This window comes from Phodopus roborovskii, unplaced genomic scaffold (assembly GCF_943737965.1).
Source record: "Phodopus roborovskii unplaced genomic scaffold, PHOROB, whole genome shotgun sequence".
NCBI classification, from domain to species: Eukaryota; Metazoa; Chordata; class Mammalia; order Rodentia; family Cricetidae; genus Phodopus; species Phodopus roborovskii.
In genome coordinates, this window is record NW_026126418.1 from 68,289,583 (window position 1) to 68,305,996 (window position 16,414).

Here is a 16,414-nt window from a genome sequence, read left to right on the forward strand (position 1 = left end):
GCTCAGCCCTCTGTCATCTTTACAGCCTCAGAGATGGGGGAGGCAGGCTGTCTCCATAGCTCTGCCTTCCCCCATGGCTGCCTGCCTAAGAAGCCTAGAGCCAGAGAGTACAAGAAAGACTCTTGGGGCTCTGAGGAGCCTGACCTTCAACACATTCTCTTTACTCCTAGTGATGTCCCAACTTACAGACAGGGAAACTGAGGCTCATTGGTCAGTACCTTCCCCGGGGACTACAAGAGGATCTGCCTGCTGCCCATGTGACACATACAGACCACAGCCCCCTGCCTCCCCTCTAGGCTGTCATGATATTTCTCCAGGGAAGCCATCTGCACACCTTCCTGCTTCTGTGGCAACAGGCATCACTGGGGGGCCAGCTCCCAAACCTTTAAGGACTCCCTTTGTCTCTTTCCTAGACAAATGAGAAAACTGAGTCTCAGAGACCTGGGGTTAGGTGACAAGGTCTCTGGAGAACATAAGGGTAACACATCCGTCCCATATGCTCTAAGCCAAAGCAAGTCTCCAGGCTACCCCTTGGGTTGGGGTGGTAGAAAGGGCCCGAGTGTGAGTCTGTCCCTCCTCACTGGGTGTATTGCTTTCCCTTGCTGGGCTTGGGTATCCTGTGGAGCAGAGGGCTTGCTCATGGCCCAGAAGCCAGGGTTTTAGGAGGTGCCAGCGGATGGGGTGTGCTACTCTCTCTAACAGTATTGAGAGGGCCTTGGGTACAAGTAGGGTGTCCCCAGGCCAGGGACAAGGTCTTTCATGAGCTGTTCCCCCAGGACAGTGCTACCTGGTAGCCTCAGTCCCTGGTAGCTATTAAATTTTTATTTAGATTAATTAAAAAAGGGTAGGCAGCAAGGCTAGGGATGTAGCTCAGTTGGTAGAACACTTAACCTAACATGCACAAAGCCATAGCTTCTATCCCTGGGACCATATTAAATTGGACACAGTTACATGAGCATGCCTGTTATCCCAGCACTTGGGAAGTAGAGGCAGGAGGATCAGAAATTCAAAGGCATCCCTGGTTATACAAGAGTTCAAGGCCAGCTTGGTCTACATGATACTCTGTCTCAAAACTGAGACAGAAGTTGGCTAGGGATACAGCTCTGTCAGTAAAATACTTGTCATGCAAGCGTGAGGACCTGAGTTCAATCCCCAGAACCCATGTGAGGGTGTTTATTTATAGTCCTAGCACTGGGGCTGGGGGGGGATGTCTCTTAGGATAGCTGCCTAGTCAGTCTATCCTAACCCAGTGAGCCTCGGTTCCCAGTGAGAGGCCTTGTCTCAGAAAACAAGGTAGACAACTAAAACACCAAACCCAAGGTTGATGATCTCTGGCCTCTATACACTTGTGTATGCATGCACATATATGTGTGTCCATAAGCACACACACACACACACACACACACTGTGAAATATTTACAGTTCCCTTTCTGGTGTCATTCTTTCATGTCAGGGCTCAGCAACATTATGTGACTCACAGCTGTCCCACTGAATGGGGCATCCACACAGCATCCAATCCTCATGGGGAGCTGCTTGGGATGGTGGCACCAAGGGAACTTCAGAGGGCCATCATGAGTTGAAAAATCCCAAGCCTTTCTCCAGGTACCTCTCAGCAAACCAATTATCAACAATAGCTGCAGGGATTTCCTGTGCGGCACTCAGGCAGGACCTGTCTTTGAGGCTAAGGGACACCCACCATCTGTGATGCAGAAGGTGGAGAGTCAGCTCCCAGTGCAGAGCTAGTGGCACCCCACAAGCTGCAGTGACCTCCTGAGATGTTTCCATGAGCTTGCCAGCTGTCTACAGTTCCCTGAGTTGGCTGCCACTGCAGCTTGCTTAGCAGTGGGAGCCCAAGAACCTGGGCACCTACGTAAAGTGCCTGCTCACAGGTAGTGACACTATCAGGTCTTTGGTGGACCTCTCAGTGCCCAGGAAGCCCAAGCTTGGTGTTTAGATGCTAAGCAGATCTACATGGGAGCTGCTTTACTGAAGACTGCAGGGAGAATAACAAAGTAGGAGGTGATCAAAGGTGGGAGGGGCCACATGCTGGGGTATTCAGGTCTATTTGACCTGACTAGATCTGCAACTTGCCAGGAGTGACTGGACCAGCAGGAAGTCAGGGACACACTGTCCATTTTGCATCTTGACAGGATGGTCACCGGATGCCATGAGTCTAACAGCTTGAGTTAGCCATCCTTGGATGCCCACCATTGTCTGCCTCTCACCCACCACAGGAACAGCTTGGTTCCCTCTGCCCACATACAGGTTGGGCCTGGAGGGACTCAAAAGGCCTTGCTCTGCTCTGTCTGTGAGCTTTTTCCAGCTCACTTCCCAGAGACTCAGATCCACTTGCCTGCCTGCTATCCTTTACCCTTAAGAGTGACAGAGCTGTCACTTGGGTTGTCCTCAGCAATCCCTCTGGCCTCTGAGTCCCCATGGGGTAGAGCTAAGATGAATGCATAGGCTCAGCCAGGCTAGAAGGAACTCCAGGGTGCATCATTGGTCTCCCAGGCAGATTCTCTAAGCTAAGGCAGAATGAAACAGCCCATCTATCAGTTGAGTGGTTTAGATACCACCGGGGCATGTAGCATGCTGGTCAGGCCTACCTCAGGACCATGACAAATGAGCAGCTTGCTGTCCACTGCCTGTCTGTGCCTCCCTCCTCTCTTTTGCCAAATGTTTCTGCTGTCTTCCATACAGGCTAAAGGGACATGGCCTGTGTCAGCACCATGCATAGGAAGCCTCTGGGGTGTGCGGGAGAGAAAAAAACTGGAAGTGACTTGGACATTTTGCTACCAAGGCCTCAGCCCTTACCAGGCAAATGGGCATCTCAACCTGCCAGGGGCTCCTTCCCATCTCACACTGGAAGGCATGTTGTATGGTATGCCGGCCTTGCTCTCTCTCTATGAGTGTGTCCTTATGCGTGTGGGTATGCAAGCACATGTGTACCCATACATGCAGAGACCAGAAGTTGATGTCATCTGTCTTCCTGTCACCTTCATGCTCCTTGCTGGAGACAGGGTCTCTCATGAAACCTGGATTTCACTGATTGGTAGGCTATTTGGCCAGCAAGCTCTGCAGATCTGCCTGTCTCTGAGTCCTCCCTACCCCCAGTGCTACAGAAATGTGCCACCATAGCTGGGGTTTACTTGGGTACTAGGGATCCAAACTCAGGTCCTCAAGCTTACATGCCAAGCTCCAGCCCTGAAGAAAACATTGCTCAGGGTAACAGAGGCCAGGACCGGGGCAGCAAGCCTGTGTGTGCCTGTCCCCCTGTCCTCTGCAGTGACAGCTCCACCCAGAAGCCTCTGAACCCCAACACTGTTGTTCCTCACCGAGGCATCTGAGGATGCCAAGACCCTGTCGTCTCCTCCACTGCCTGCTACACTCTGCTCCTCATACTTGAGGTATTTTCACATCCGTTTTCCATGGATTTCTTACAGGCAATGCTCAGCCACCGTGGGGGCCATCGTGCTTCATTTTCCAGGGAAAAGGAGTTTTAAAATACAGCTATGAAATGTGCCTCTAGATTGGCAGTGCGGGAAGCCAGGCCTGAGGTCTCAGTGATCCATCCAGGATGGGTGCCCTGGGCAAAGGCTCTTCAGGGACTTTCCAGATGAACTTGGGAGGTGATCCTTGACAGCTGCTCTCACTCAGGGACCCAAAGCCCTTCCAAGGACTGTGCATGGGGGAGGCAGGCAGGCACCGGAAAGGCATGTGAAGTCTGAGAGAAACTAGTTAGGCTGGGAAAGCACTCAGACCTTCCTTGTCCTGAGCTATCCCCAAGGACAGATTGTGAGCTACATGTGGTGATTGGCCCAACCCCGGGGGTCTTAGCCAGACCACAGAATTGGGGGAGGAAAGGCTGAGCAATCTGGGCAGCTGCCTTCCCCCCTCCTCCTCCCCTTCCTCTACTTCACCCCCCCAACACACACACACACACACACACACACACACGCACGCACGCACACACGCACACACGCACTCATGCACCCACGCGCACGCACACACACACACACACACGCATGCACCCACACGCACGCGCACACACACGCACGCACGCACGCACACACGCAGGCATGCACACACACGCACGCACGCATGCACCCACATGCACGCGCACACACACGCATACACGCGCACGCATGCACACACACACACGCACCCACACGCACCCACGCGCACGCACGCACGCTTCTTCCCCACTCTCCCCTCCCCCGTCTTCTCCTTCCCTTCTCACTCCTCCCCTCTTCTCTGCTTTGGCTACAGAAAATGCCTGTCATCCAAGAGCCAGCACTGCGGTCCCCAGAGACCACAGGTGTTCCTTTAGCCATCCAGAGGTTCCTCCACACCCTCCTGCCTCCAGCCAGGCCCCAGACTCAGGAGACCAGATCCGCTTTTGAAAGGCCAACTACACCCCACACATCTTCCCATGGTTTCAATTTTATTAGCTCGACCTTTTCCAGCTTGGTGTGTGGTGTGTGAGCCTGTGAAGGTTCAGGACCCACCCAGGACAACTGTGCCCAACTCCCCCCTCTGCTACCTTCTTTGGGTTTAGGAGGCTCCAACTCCATATGGCATCTGCACCCTGCTGTCCTAGACTACAAGGCAGGAAATGTAAGACTACATGGTGACCTTTGTTTGAGTAGTCACAGCATTCTATTTTCTAAGTCAGGGTGTGAGGCAGAAGAGAAAGGCTGTGTCTATAGAAAATTGACAGACATTCACCCCAGGAAGAAACAGGGCCATTCCCGACATGCAGGCAGGTATAGGTGGTTATAGGAGGTGAGAGGAGCCACTCCCCCCACCAGAGATAGGGGAGCAGGGTGCATCTGTGACAGAGACAAAAGTCCTTGGAAAGGAGCACCACATCAGGGCAATATACAACAGAAGCCTGGTGTCCCTGGGTCCATGAGCAATGGCTTCGGGGGAAACTGAGACAGAGGCCAGCACTTCTGTGTAAGTAATGGAGGTTTCTGATCTGAATCCTATGCCATGTGCCCCCCATGTCACAGGGGTGACTCTCAGACAGATTTCTCTCCTGCAGAACTGGACGGTTAAGGCAAGAGCTTTGTAATACCCTTCTCCTCTCTGGTCTGAGGGGCAGCCATCCTGAGGAAGGACTACACCAGTCCAGCATCTATCCCTGTGCTCTGCATCCTATGCCCGTGGCAGACATTGCTCATCAATCTCTGCTCACTGTCCCTGATTCACTGTTCTTCAAGTGCTTGGGCTACACGGAGAAGTGAAGAACAGAGGGAGAAGCCTGTCTGCCTGCCTTCTGGTTCTTACCTTGGGTTAACCATAAACCTTCTGAGATATTCATACGGACCTTGGGCTAAGACATCTGCAGGGCACATTTGAGGACGGGGTAGATTGCAGACCACTATGTGGTCTGTGAGCAGAAGGAACTTCATGGTGCATCAGTCCTGATTAGGAGCTAGGATGGTCAGCAGGACTAGATGGTGGAGAACACTATGTTTTGCCCTGTGTCCTGGGTCTCAGGACACAGGGCATTTGTGCAGTGCAGGAGTCGACAGGCAGGGTTTGGGAAGTGTGGCAGTTCCCAAGGGCCTGAGCAGCTGTAGATGCCCTGCAGCCCATCAGTAGATGCCCTTCACCCGCTTGTTGTCAGGGTCAAAGGGAGACTTCAGATGAACCTGGGCAGGATAGGTGACCCCCATTCTCTCCAAGGCATACTCTCCGCTCTTCACAAAGTCTAGAGAGACCTAGGAGCAGAGGAAAGTCAAGGTCACTCAGTTGTTACTAGGGGGTGGTCTAGAGTTCCCGTCCCTGACTCTCTGATAAGTCAACCCCTGTCCCAAGCCCTCTGGAGCTCCTTCGAACAGCAAATCATGTGCCCTGTGCCCATGAGCCAGACAGGAATTTGAGCCCATCAAAGCTCAGTCCCAGTAGCCAGCAAGACCTTTCCCTCAGCACGACCTGTTCCTGTGACCTGTTCCAAGCTGCCTGGGAAGATGGGGCTCAGGCAGGAGCCTGGGTGGTTTTAGAGCCAGACAAACACACCATTATTATAGGGCAGGGGCCAGTAGCCAGACATGTTGTCCTGAGGGACAGAGTGGATGGAACAGCTTTCTGGATAGCATAGCCCCTGTACCCTCCCTCTCCAGCTCTCTTCTCAGCAATCACTGAAGCTGTTAGCCCTGGGAGCAGGTGCTCCTCCATCAAGAGAGAGTGCTTTAGTCTGATAATGTACTATGCTGGAGGGAGGGACACTCCTAGGCCACCCAAGGAGCTGCATCTTTGTGTACAATGAGGACTCCAGGCCCAGACTGGAAGGGTCTGGGATTTGTTTTCCCCTCATTCCTTCCAGGTGGCTCAGGACTGGAGAGAGAGAGAGAGAGAGAGAGAGAGAGAGAGAGAGAGAGAGAGAGAGAGAGAAAGGCAACACAGCTTTATAAGCCACAGGATCTTTAGGGATGAGCCCTCTGAGCATTGACTTCCCTACATGCCTGGGAGGCTGGTAGATTTCAGCAAAATGTTCTGGGACTACCCTGGTACAGTTGATAAACACCCACAAGCCACAGAATCCTGCCCCCTACATACCCCACCCCCCACCCTGCCCGCCCCATCCTAAGTCTTAGAAATGTGGGTTATCCCACCAGAGCACTAATAAGTAGAGTGAGCGGGGGTTGGTTTGCAGCATCTGCCCACTCGCATGGCATGAATATTCTAGAAGCTTGATCACAGCAGCGGGACATGAGCTTCTCACTCCTTTGATCACCTTCAGTGTCAGGCTCCTTGTCTGTGTGGGATTTATGCTGGGCCTCCTGGGCTCTGCTTATCAGAAACCCAATGAAAGGGTGGGAAGGGTGGGTGGCATTGATCTTTGAAAGAAAAGGCTGTGGGTTCTCCCCTTCCCACTAAGACTGGGCACCAGTAAATGAACATCTAATTTTGCCTTGGCTGGGACCCAGGTTGTGGCCTCTTGGTGTTAAGAAAGTCCCAGGCTGGTTTGTATGACTGTCAATTTGATGACTGCCAATCAAGTTCCACTCAGTGTGGTGGCCCATACTGGAGTCCTGTGAGGAGGATGGAAGCCCATGCCGTTTTTATAGGAAAAACATGGGATCTTAGAGAAACCCCTGGTCCATGTTCACAGAGCAAGAAAACAAGCAAGCAAACAAATAAAACACAGCCTCAAGTTAAGCCTGTGTCCTGAGCCTCCAGCTCCAGCACAGGGCCCTTCTCTACCTTCAGCCACCCCTACCTGGGTTCCAGAAGTCAGGGAATTCCCTAGGCCCCATGGGAGCCACTTGTCCTTGCTCCTTCCCCAGCCTGGCACCCACTCCCTCCATTCAGCCTGACACTGTGGTTCAACTTGTCTTGGTGTCAGGCTAGAAGACAGAGCCAAGTCACCATCTCTGGGACTAGAATTGGGACACAAAAGACCTCGGTGAGAATTGGGCAAAGATGGTGTGAAAATAAATGAAACTACTCATTACAGCTCTATACTCATGGCTGGAAAACTGGAGGAGGTAAAGGCCACACTCTCCTCCTGGGGACATAGCTGGCTCCCTCCTGTGGCTGCCTGGGCTGCCCCAGCATCTGTAGCCTGGGTTTGGCTCACTTGGGGTTGAGGTACCTTGGGGGAGGAGGAAGGACAGAGATGAGATGATCCACTAGCCCCTAGGACCAGGGAATGTTGTCCCAGGCCCTACAACTCTTTTTGATCAAGAAAATCCTGGGTCTGCCCCAGTTAGCCTCTTTTGGAGATGAAAGAGAAAACTGGCAAGATGCTGCTGGAGACCGGGACTGGCCACTCCTCCACCCTTCCTGGCTTCCTTCCTCCCGTGTTCCCAGCATGCACAGGTATGGTCCTGAGGATCTGGTGTGGAGCCTGGAAAGGGACAGGACTCACAGGCCCACCACTGGGGTCTCGGATGTAGCCATAGGCGATGGTTTTGTTCACAGTGAACCCAAAGTCTGCCCTCCGAACATGGCCCACCACTTGGCCATTTCTCCAGATGGCCTCCAGGCCAAACATAGGCACTTCCCTGGAAGAAACAAGAAGATGGCTGGAACCCCATATTGTGGTGGGAACACAGCCTGGGGAAACAAGGCAGCTGGACTGTACCTACAAGAGCACATGCCCCACATGGGTGCAACTACGCTACCAGGATCTTGAAAGGCCCCGATAGTCCACACCTGGCCTAAGATGACAGGGGCCAGGATGGGAGTGGATGAGGGAATGAGTAAAAATCTAACTATAAAGCTGACTATAGCCCTGGGCCTTCTGAAAGGCCCTCCTCCATGCCCTTTGCATTAACTTCCTTTTTATGGGACTATATTAATTATAGGGAATAATGAGGGGGCCTGGAGAGATAGCTCAGCAGTTGAGAGCTCTTGTAGAGGACCACAGTTCATTTCTCAGCACCCATGCCAGGTATTCACAATCCCCAGGGGATCCTACTCCCTCTGCTGACCTCTGTGGGTATCCATGCACGTACAGGCATACAGACACAATCACATAAATAAAACAAAACCTTTAAAAAAAAAAAGACCAATATGCTATTTCATTGTGAAATTTTGATTTGTATACATACTTTCTCTGCTCACATTCATCCAATTATCCTCTCTTGTCCCCCTTTCTACCCACACAGTCCCTCCCACTTCTACTTTCATCACACACACACACACACACACACACACACACACACACACACACACTTGCACAAACACGCAAATAAAGGTTTTTAAAATAATACATAAAACACATCCCTACAAAAAATAAATCTACAATTCCATTCTTATTTATGGGTAAATCATACAGCATTGTGCATGTACCATATTTTCTTTAAAATTCATCCATTGGGCTGTGCATGGTGGTAGACACCATTAATTCCAGAACTTAGGAGTCAGAGGCAGGCAGACCAATATGAGTTCAAGGTCGGCCTGGTCTACATAGTGAAACCCTGCTTCAAGAAAAAAAAAAAAAAGATAATAAAAATAAAATTCATCCATTGATGGGCGTCTGGGCTGGTTCTGTATCTTGGTTATTATTGAACACTGTTGCATTAAGCACGGTTGTCAAGTGCTTTTGTGGCCGGCTGACTCATAGCCCTTTGGTGTACTCCAGGAGGGCATGGCTAAGTCATATGGAAGTCCCTTGGCCACCGTGGCTAGAGTGACTTACATTCCCAGCAGGAGTGGACAAGGTTCCCCTTTCCCTGAACCCACACCAGTGTTTGCTGCATTCCTTTCCACGGTGTCAGCCTCTGACTGGGGCGAGATGGACTCAGCATAATTCTGCTTCGCATTTCCCTCCTAGCTGAAGACACTGAGTGATTTTTCATATGTTTATTGGCCATCTGCATGTCTCTTCTTTTCTAGCTGTCTACCCAGTTCACTTGCCTACTCACTCATTGGATCATTTGTGGGGTTGTTGTTCAATGCTGTTGCTTGTATATTCTGAGTATTATCCCCTGTCAGATGGATTTCTCCCATTCTGCAGGCTGTTTCCTCACTCTGATGACTGTTTCCTTTGCTGTGAAGAATTGCTTTTATTTCATGCAGTCCTATTCATCAGGGCTTGCCTATATTTGTGATTGAGTTGCCTTCCCTCCGTGTTCCTCCTGAAGTCTCAAAGTTTCGAGAGATTACGATCTCATCCCCTTTGGGTTTATTTTCATGTAGGATCAAAAGCAGGGGTCTATTTCACACCTCTACATGTGGATATACAGTTTTGCCAGCACCATTATTAAAGAGGCTGCTTCTCTCTAATGTGGTTTTGGACCCACCTTTGCTGAAAATAAGTAACTGTAAGAGTTGTGTGGTTTGTTCCTGAGTCCTCTAATTGTTTCATGGGTCTACATGTCCGTGTTTATGCCAGGACCATGCTGGTTTTGTCATCATGGCTCTGCAATATAATTTGAGGTCAAGTGTAATGAAGCCTTCTCTCTCTCTCTCTCTCTCTCTCTCTCTCTCTCTCTCTCTCTCTCTCTCTCTGCTCAGGATTGCTTTGGTGATTCTGGGTCTTCTGCTTCCATATAAATTTCAGGATGTTTTTTCTAGTTCAATGAAGAGTTCCATTAGAATTTTGATAGAGATTATGCTGAATCTAGTTCATTTAACTGACAAATGGGCTTATTTTATAGTGTTCTGGTTATCTGCTTCTTATAGTACACTTACCTAAATGATTACTCTTTATCAATGTACTATATTAATACTAAAGTTTTTATTCAAAATTCAAAATGGTAGACAAAAGAAAAAGAAACTCACTAAAACCTAGAAATGTAAATGCCCAGATCATGGTAACACTTGGTGCCATCTGCAGACTGTTCCTCTGGGCTGTCATCAGAACCACAGTGGCATGAAACCTTCCAAGAATGATGAGAGTCAGGGCAGGTTCAGATGCCCTCTTGGGTCTGAAACTCAGAGCCAGACCATCTGAGTCCCACCCATCAAAGGATGGGGGCCAAGATGAAGGCTTGGTGAACACCTCCTTCCCATCAGAGGATGAGGACCAGGATGACAGCTTGGTGAACACCTCCTCCCCAGCATCCTCACTAGTAATTCTCCATGGGACAAAGTGGCATTTTGGAGACTTAACTCACCCAAGTTCCCTCAAAGTAGCAGACACACATCATAGTGTGCCTTGCAGCCAAGAGCTTCAGGGACAGGAAGGAAGCCCATGAACAGGACAGGAGTTGACCCTCAGCTCTGGAGGTAAACACAGGCCTTGGAAGCTTCATAGAGGTTCAGGGGGGACTACGACAGCTCTGCCCTACCTGAGAGGCCCCTGCCACCCAAGCTGGGCAGAACTCAGGGGAGTGGGTGAAATCTCAAGGAGAAGCCACAGTATGACCACAAAATCTAGCTCTGCTCATTGTCTCTTATCACACTTGACATTCTGAGTGAAGTGGCAGCATTTGTGGCTGTCAGCTGCAAAGCAACACCCCAAGCCATCTCCCCCTCCTGGAGACAGTTGCTATGAGAATTCCTATGGGTGCCACCATGGGCTGCCAACACTATCCAGTGTGTAACTCTGGCCCAAGTACAACCCAGGCCTTCAGGATCCAAACTCTCCTGGTGACTTGGAGCGCTTGGGGCCTGGCTCCCAGTGACATGTTCCAAGCTGTCTCTTTGGTAAGCGGAATAGAGGTTGAGTCCCTAGAAAGGGTCTCTCCTTCCATCTCTGCCATGTGACTGGGTATGAGTCTGTCACATTGTGGCCCTCGTTTATAAATGGAGGACAGTTCTGTCTAGTTGGGATTTAATTGGAACAAGATGGAAGGTGGTTGCAAAAGGCACCAACTTTTAAGTAGGGGTCAACTTCCCAAGTTACCAGGCCTGGCTCTACTCACCACAGAGGAGCCAGCCTGCCTACTGCAGCACCTTTTCTTCTAAATGTCTTCATTAGAGAGGGTTAAGCCTTTTCTATGTCCCCTTGGGACGCTGCCTACGCCCCCACCTCTGACCCACTTCTGGCCCACTCAGCCCTAGAGGAGTCTGACTTTGCATCCCAGTTCTGCTTTTACCAATGACGATGTAGATCTTGTGTTGTAGATTTAGAACTCCTGAGCCTCATTTTTCCCATCTGTAATGGGCCATTTTGAAGAGCGGCTGACCTCATCAGTGTGCACAGTCACCCGATGAGCCAGAATACTCACTCTTCCACAGTGAGGCACACCAGGCGTCGGCAGAGGCCTGCTGCACGCTGCTTCTCCAAGGCCTCGCGGCCTAGGAAGGGCACTGAGGACTTGAGCTTACAGGTGAAGGCCAATCCTGCCTCCAGGGGGCTGTCATCAGGCCTCAGGTCTGCATGCCAGTGTCGATAGCCTGGTACAAGGAGGATGGGGGGTGGGGGTGAGTGTCCAGCTGAGATGAGCATCAAGTCTTTGCTTGTGGGTGTTGCTCAACCCACACTACCCAGTCCCCAAAGCCCCACCCTCACTGTTGCTTAGCAACCTGGGCAGCCTAGGAAGATGAGGCAGATCCTGGACTCTAGGAGGTTCCCTATGTGAGTGCCTGGAGCAGACTAGTCCCATGAGCTTTTGGGTCCCTTGTACTATCAGGGTAGGGTGTTTGGTGGACCTGGAAAGTAGAGTGAACCGCCCTAAGGGAAGGGCAGATCCCACTCTGAACTCTCTCGCCTTTTAAAGGAAGTGAGCAGCCCATCCTGACCTGAGTCCTCACCTCTAGGGAGATATCTGGGTGCTGGTAGTAGTAGAATCCTCTGGGTTCAACCTCCAGAATCAAATTCTTAAAAAGCTCCAAAGATTCTCTCAAGGGGCCCGAAGTGCTGAATCCAACCCCTCCCCACTGAGGCCTACTCCTTCAGGATTCTGGCCAGCACCTCACCTCTGAGTCCAGGTGTGTGCAGGAACTGGGGGCCCCAGCATCACTTCTGAGGCCCTGCATGGGAGATCCCGTGTATAGGCAGTGAGGAGGGTTTGAGAAAACACACAAGGCTTGGAGATAGAGGCATTTATGATGTGAAAATCTGGACGCCAGTGACAGAAGCATCCCCGGCTTCTTCCTGGTGGCTTGGGTGGCCTCCCAGAGCTTACCTTTCTCGATGCTCAGGGAGTCAATGGCACGGTAGCCTGCATTGACAAGGCCATGCTTAGCACCTGCAGCCATCACAGCCTGGTACACTGGTAAGCAGGACGCCCGGGGCACATGCAGCTCCCAGCCCAGCTCCCCCACAAAGGATAGCCGTATGGCCCGGACCTGGGGAGACAAGGGTATGAATCAGATACAGCTGCCTCAGGGTGATGAGGTCCCGGCAGACTGCCTCTTACCAGCAGACCTGAGCCTGGTCAGATTGCCAATGAGAAATGGTGTTTTCCAGGGAAGGTTTGCACAAGCTGATCTTGGAATCTTGATGTGAAGGAAGAAGATTCAACTTAGAGAGCAGGAGACAGTCTCCACCTCCTGGCCTCACACCTCAGGAGTGACCAGCTGATTCCCTAAGGTCAAGCAAGTGACCAGAAACTGGGCGGCTTAAACCGATGGAAACCATCTCCATGCCTGTTCTGGGGGTCACAGCCTTAATCAAGGCATGACAGAGCCATACCCAGAGGCTCAGGGAACCCCTTCCCAGTTTCTTCCAAAGCAAGGGTTCATGAAATGCTTTGAATGTATCTGTGGCATTCAGCATCCTCCGCCTCTTCCAGCTGTCAATCTCTGTGCCATTCCTTCATTTTAGAGGCCGCATGAATGAGCATTGTGGGTTCCAGAAACTGCGGCTCACAAACATAGAAATTGCGGTACCATTTATCTGCTGTCCCTAGGCTGAGAACTTCACAAACATCCCACCCAATCACAACCATGCAGGAAGGGCACTGAGACCAAGTGGGGAGAGCTAGAGCTGGGTCTGGGTCTGGGGTCCACACCCACACAGCTAAAACGAAGACTACCTTTCCCAGAAGTTGCAATCTTTCCATACATTTGGCTTAGGTACATGCACCATACCCTAACATACCCAACAACTGATGCCCACTTCCCCACCCTTCAGGCAAGTTCTAGGATGTGTGAGTGAATGCCCTCGAGGGTACAGTCCAATTTGGAATCACTGCTCAGCTCATCAGAGGAATGTGGGAATCTCAAAATACCTTACAAATAAGGGACTGGTGGCCAGGCCTATGTCACCAACTCCATGCTGGGTGGGGGAGCAAACGACCCTGCTGTGTGACCACGAAGCCAGCACCTTATCAACCCGACAGTCTAATCACACAGCCACTGAGAACCTGGATTCTAAAAGCCTTTGAAGCAGCACCATTTGCCTGGCTTCGTGGAAAAAAAAAAACTCAAACTGATGCTGAAACTGTGCTGTTGACATTTCCCTGCTTCCCGGTGCAAGCTGTAGGCCCCTGACAAAGACTGCCTTGTCACCAGGGTGCTAATTTTAGACAGCCCCCGAAGGAGCTTGGGGCTCAAAGCCAGCCTCATTTTGAAGCAGGGAAGTCATTTTTAAAGTGCACCCGGCCCTGCATCCACGTTCAGACACTCCTCACCCAGCCAAGCACACAGGTTGGGTAATTGATGTCCAGGGGTGCTTGAGGTCTCCTGACATCAGGGGACACAAGGTAGCCACTTCTGGGACTCTACTGCAAACTAATGTGTCCCATGGCAGGTGCCAAGAACGCCTAAGAGTACGTTCTTCTCCCTTCTGGCAAGGTAAGAATGTGGAGAAGTGCGCATGTCTTCCAGGTTCCTAGACTCTGGTTACCTGGGTCCCTTTCATTTTTTCCCCTTGAAGCAGTAGAGTTAAAAGCAGGTCTCATTTCTTTCCAGTGTTGACACTCAAGGATGGGATAAGACTGAGGAAACAAAGATATCAGAAACTCTTTATCCCCATTGCTATGGATCAGACACCTTCCAGTCGCCTCAAGGGCTCAAGCTATGGGCCCTACCTAAGGAATGTGCATCAGACAGGGTTCATGAGCAGCAGGGTTATAGACAGCTCTGCACCCAACATATATTCACCTGCCATCAAATGCTGGCTCAGGCACTCACACTACTGTATTCATTGAGCCACACTTGCAAGGAAATGGAACCAGCCTAGATGCCCATCACCATACATACAATGGAATTTTATTTATCCATCAAAATGAAATTATTAATTGTGTAGGAAAATGGGCAGAACTGGAAAATACTGTGTTAAGTGAGAAAACCCAGGCTCAGGAAAGCAAGATACTGTTTCAGGCGGCTTTAAAAGGATTATGAGAGGGCCAAGGATATAGCTTAGTGATAGAGCACTTGCCTAGCATGTGAAAGGCCCTGGGTTTGATTCCCAGCATCACAAAAAGTACAGAATAAAGGAGGCTTAAGAGGGGGCAGGGCCCCTTGAATGATGCTGTTGGCAAAGGACAAAACTAGAATTGTACAAGGTTAGCAGGAAGGGCCTTGAACCAAGTTTTGTTAAAACTATTTTCTCACTCTAAAGATTCCATAAGAAACAAATCCAGCAGTTTTGAGGTACAAAGCCAACACACACAATCATCTGTCTCCATAAGCTAGCAATGAACAACCCAGAAATGGAAACTAAGCTAAGAATGGAAGTGGAGGCAGCAGGATTGAGCAGTTCAAAGTCATCCCCAGTTACACAGAAATTGAGGCTAGCTGACTGCATGGGAGCGTCTCAAAACTTCAAAAACAGAATAAAGACGGAAATGACAGCAATTCCATTCATGCCAGCATTCAGATGTTTAGGAACAATCCCAACCAAGAGGTGAAAGGACTTTAAGACGACAACTAAATCCAAAGACAACCCATGTTTAGGGGCTGGGAGACAATTACTAAGATGCTCAAAGTACCCGAAGCAGTCACAGAGGCCACACAGCCCTGACAGAGGCCCACTGACATTTACTAAGTCGCAAAGATGGAAAACAACCTCTTAAAATTCATATGGAATCTCAACCCTGAGAGCCAAATCAGTTTTGAAAACTGACAAAATTGGGGGATTCGCTCTCTTTCATTTCAAAGCAGACAGAAACATAGCAATGAAAACCGATTGACACCCGTCACAATGACAGAGAATCAGGTCAGCGAAACCCAGCAGAGTATCTGAAAGTAAATCACCATGTAGGTGACCAGGCAAGTTTCATGCATGCAGACACACATGCACATCCCCAGTTACCAAAACAAACCTTGGACTGGAGAGACAGCTTTCTGTGGTTCAGAGCACTGGCTGCTCTTCAGAGGTCCTGAGTTCAATTTCCAGGACCACATGGTGGTTCACAATCATCCATAACTTGATCTGGTGCCCTCTTCTGCCTACAGGCAGAACACTGCACACATAATAAATGAATGAATCTTAAAAACAAACCAACTAATCTTTTAGCAGGGCAGAGGTAGCCTTTAATCCCAGCACTTGGGAGGCAGAGGCAAACACATTTCCGAGTTTGAGGCAAGCCTGATCTACAGAGTGAGTTCCAGGACAGCCAGGGTCTGAGAAACCCTGTCTTGAAAAACAAAAAAACAAAACAAAATAACTTTCCCCCCCTTTTTTAAAAAAGCAAAACTTGGCCGAAACAATGATTGGGTGGGTAAAGGTAGAGGGGCTTGCGGCCAAGCTTGAGGACCCAAGTTCTACCCCTAGAACTGACTCCTGCAACTTGACCTCTGACATTCACAGGCATGCTGTGACATGGGTCCTCACAATCAAACAAATAAATGTGACTTTTACAAAAAGTAAAACAAAAAAAATAATAATAATAACAGGTACTGGAGAGGGTGTAGAGAAACCAGAAGCTTTGTACATGCTGGCATGGACATAAAATGGTGCTGTCCCTATGGAAAAGTGTCCCCTAGGTAGTGTGGCCCAGCTTGTGGGTAAACATTCCCTGTAACACACACATAACAAGGGAGGCAGGACTCAAAAAGGAATTTTCACATTTGTGTCACAGCATCTGAAGACAGATGCAGCTGAAGAGTTCACTGACAC

General features: G+C 50.1%; 1 protein-coding gene across 1 annotated transcript in view; it reads right to left on the reverse strand.

Annotated features, from left to right (window-relative positions):
* Positions 1–4,427: 4,427 nt before the first annotated feature.
* Positions 4,428–16,414, reverse strand: part of Sardh (sarcosine dehydrogenase) — a 58,107-nt gene continuing 46,120 nt past the window's right edge. Inside the window, exons 18-21 of the mRNA XM_051184933.1 lie at positions 12,534–12,696; positions 11,634–11,802; positions 7,883–8,018; positions 4,428–5,729 (exon numbers count right to left, since the gene is read on the reverse strand). Coding sequence (XP_051040890.1) covers positions 5,604–5,729; positions 7,883–8,018; positions 11,634–11,802; positions 12,534–12,696 — 594 coding nt within the window. The 3' untranslated portion in view covers positions 4,428–5,603. The remainder of the gene's footprint in view (positions 5,730–7,882; positions 8,019–11,633; positions 11,803–12,533; positions 12,697–16,414) is intronic.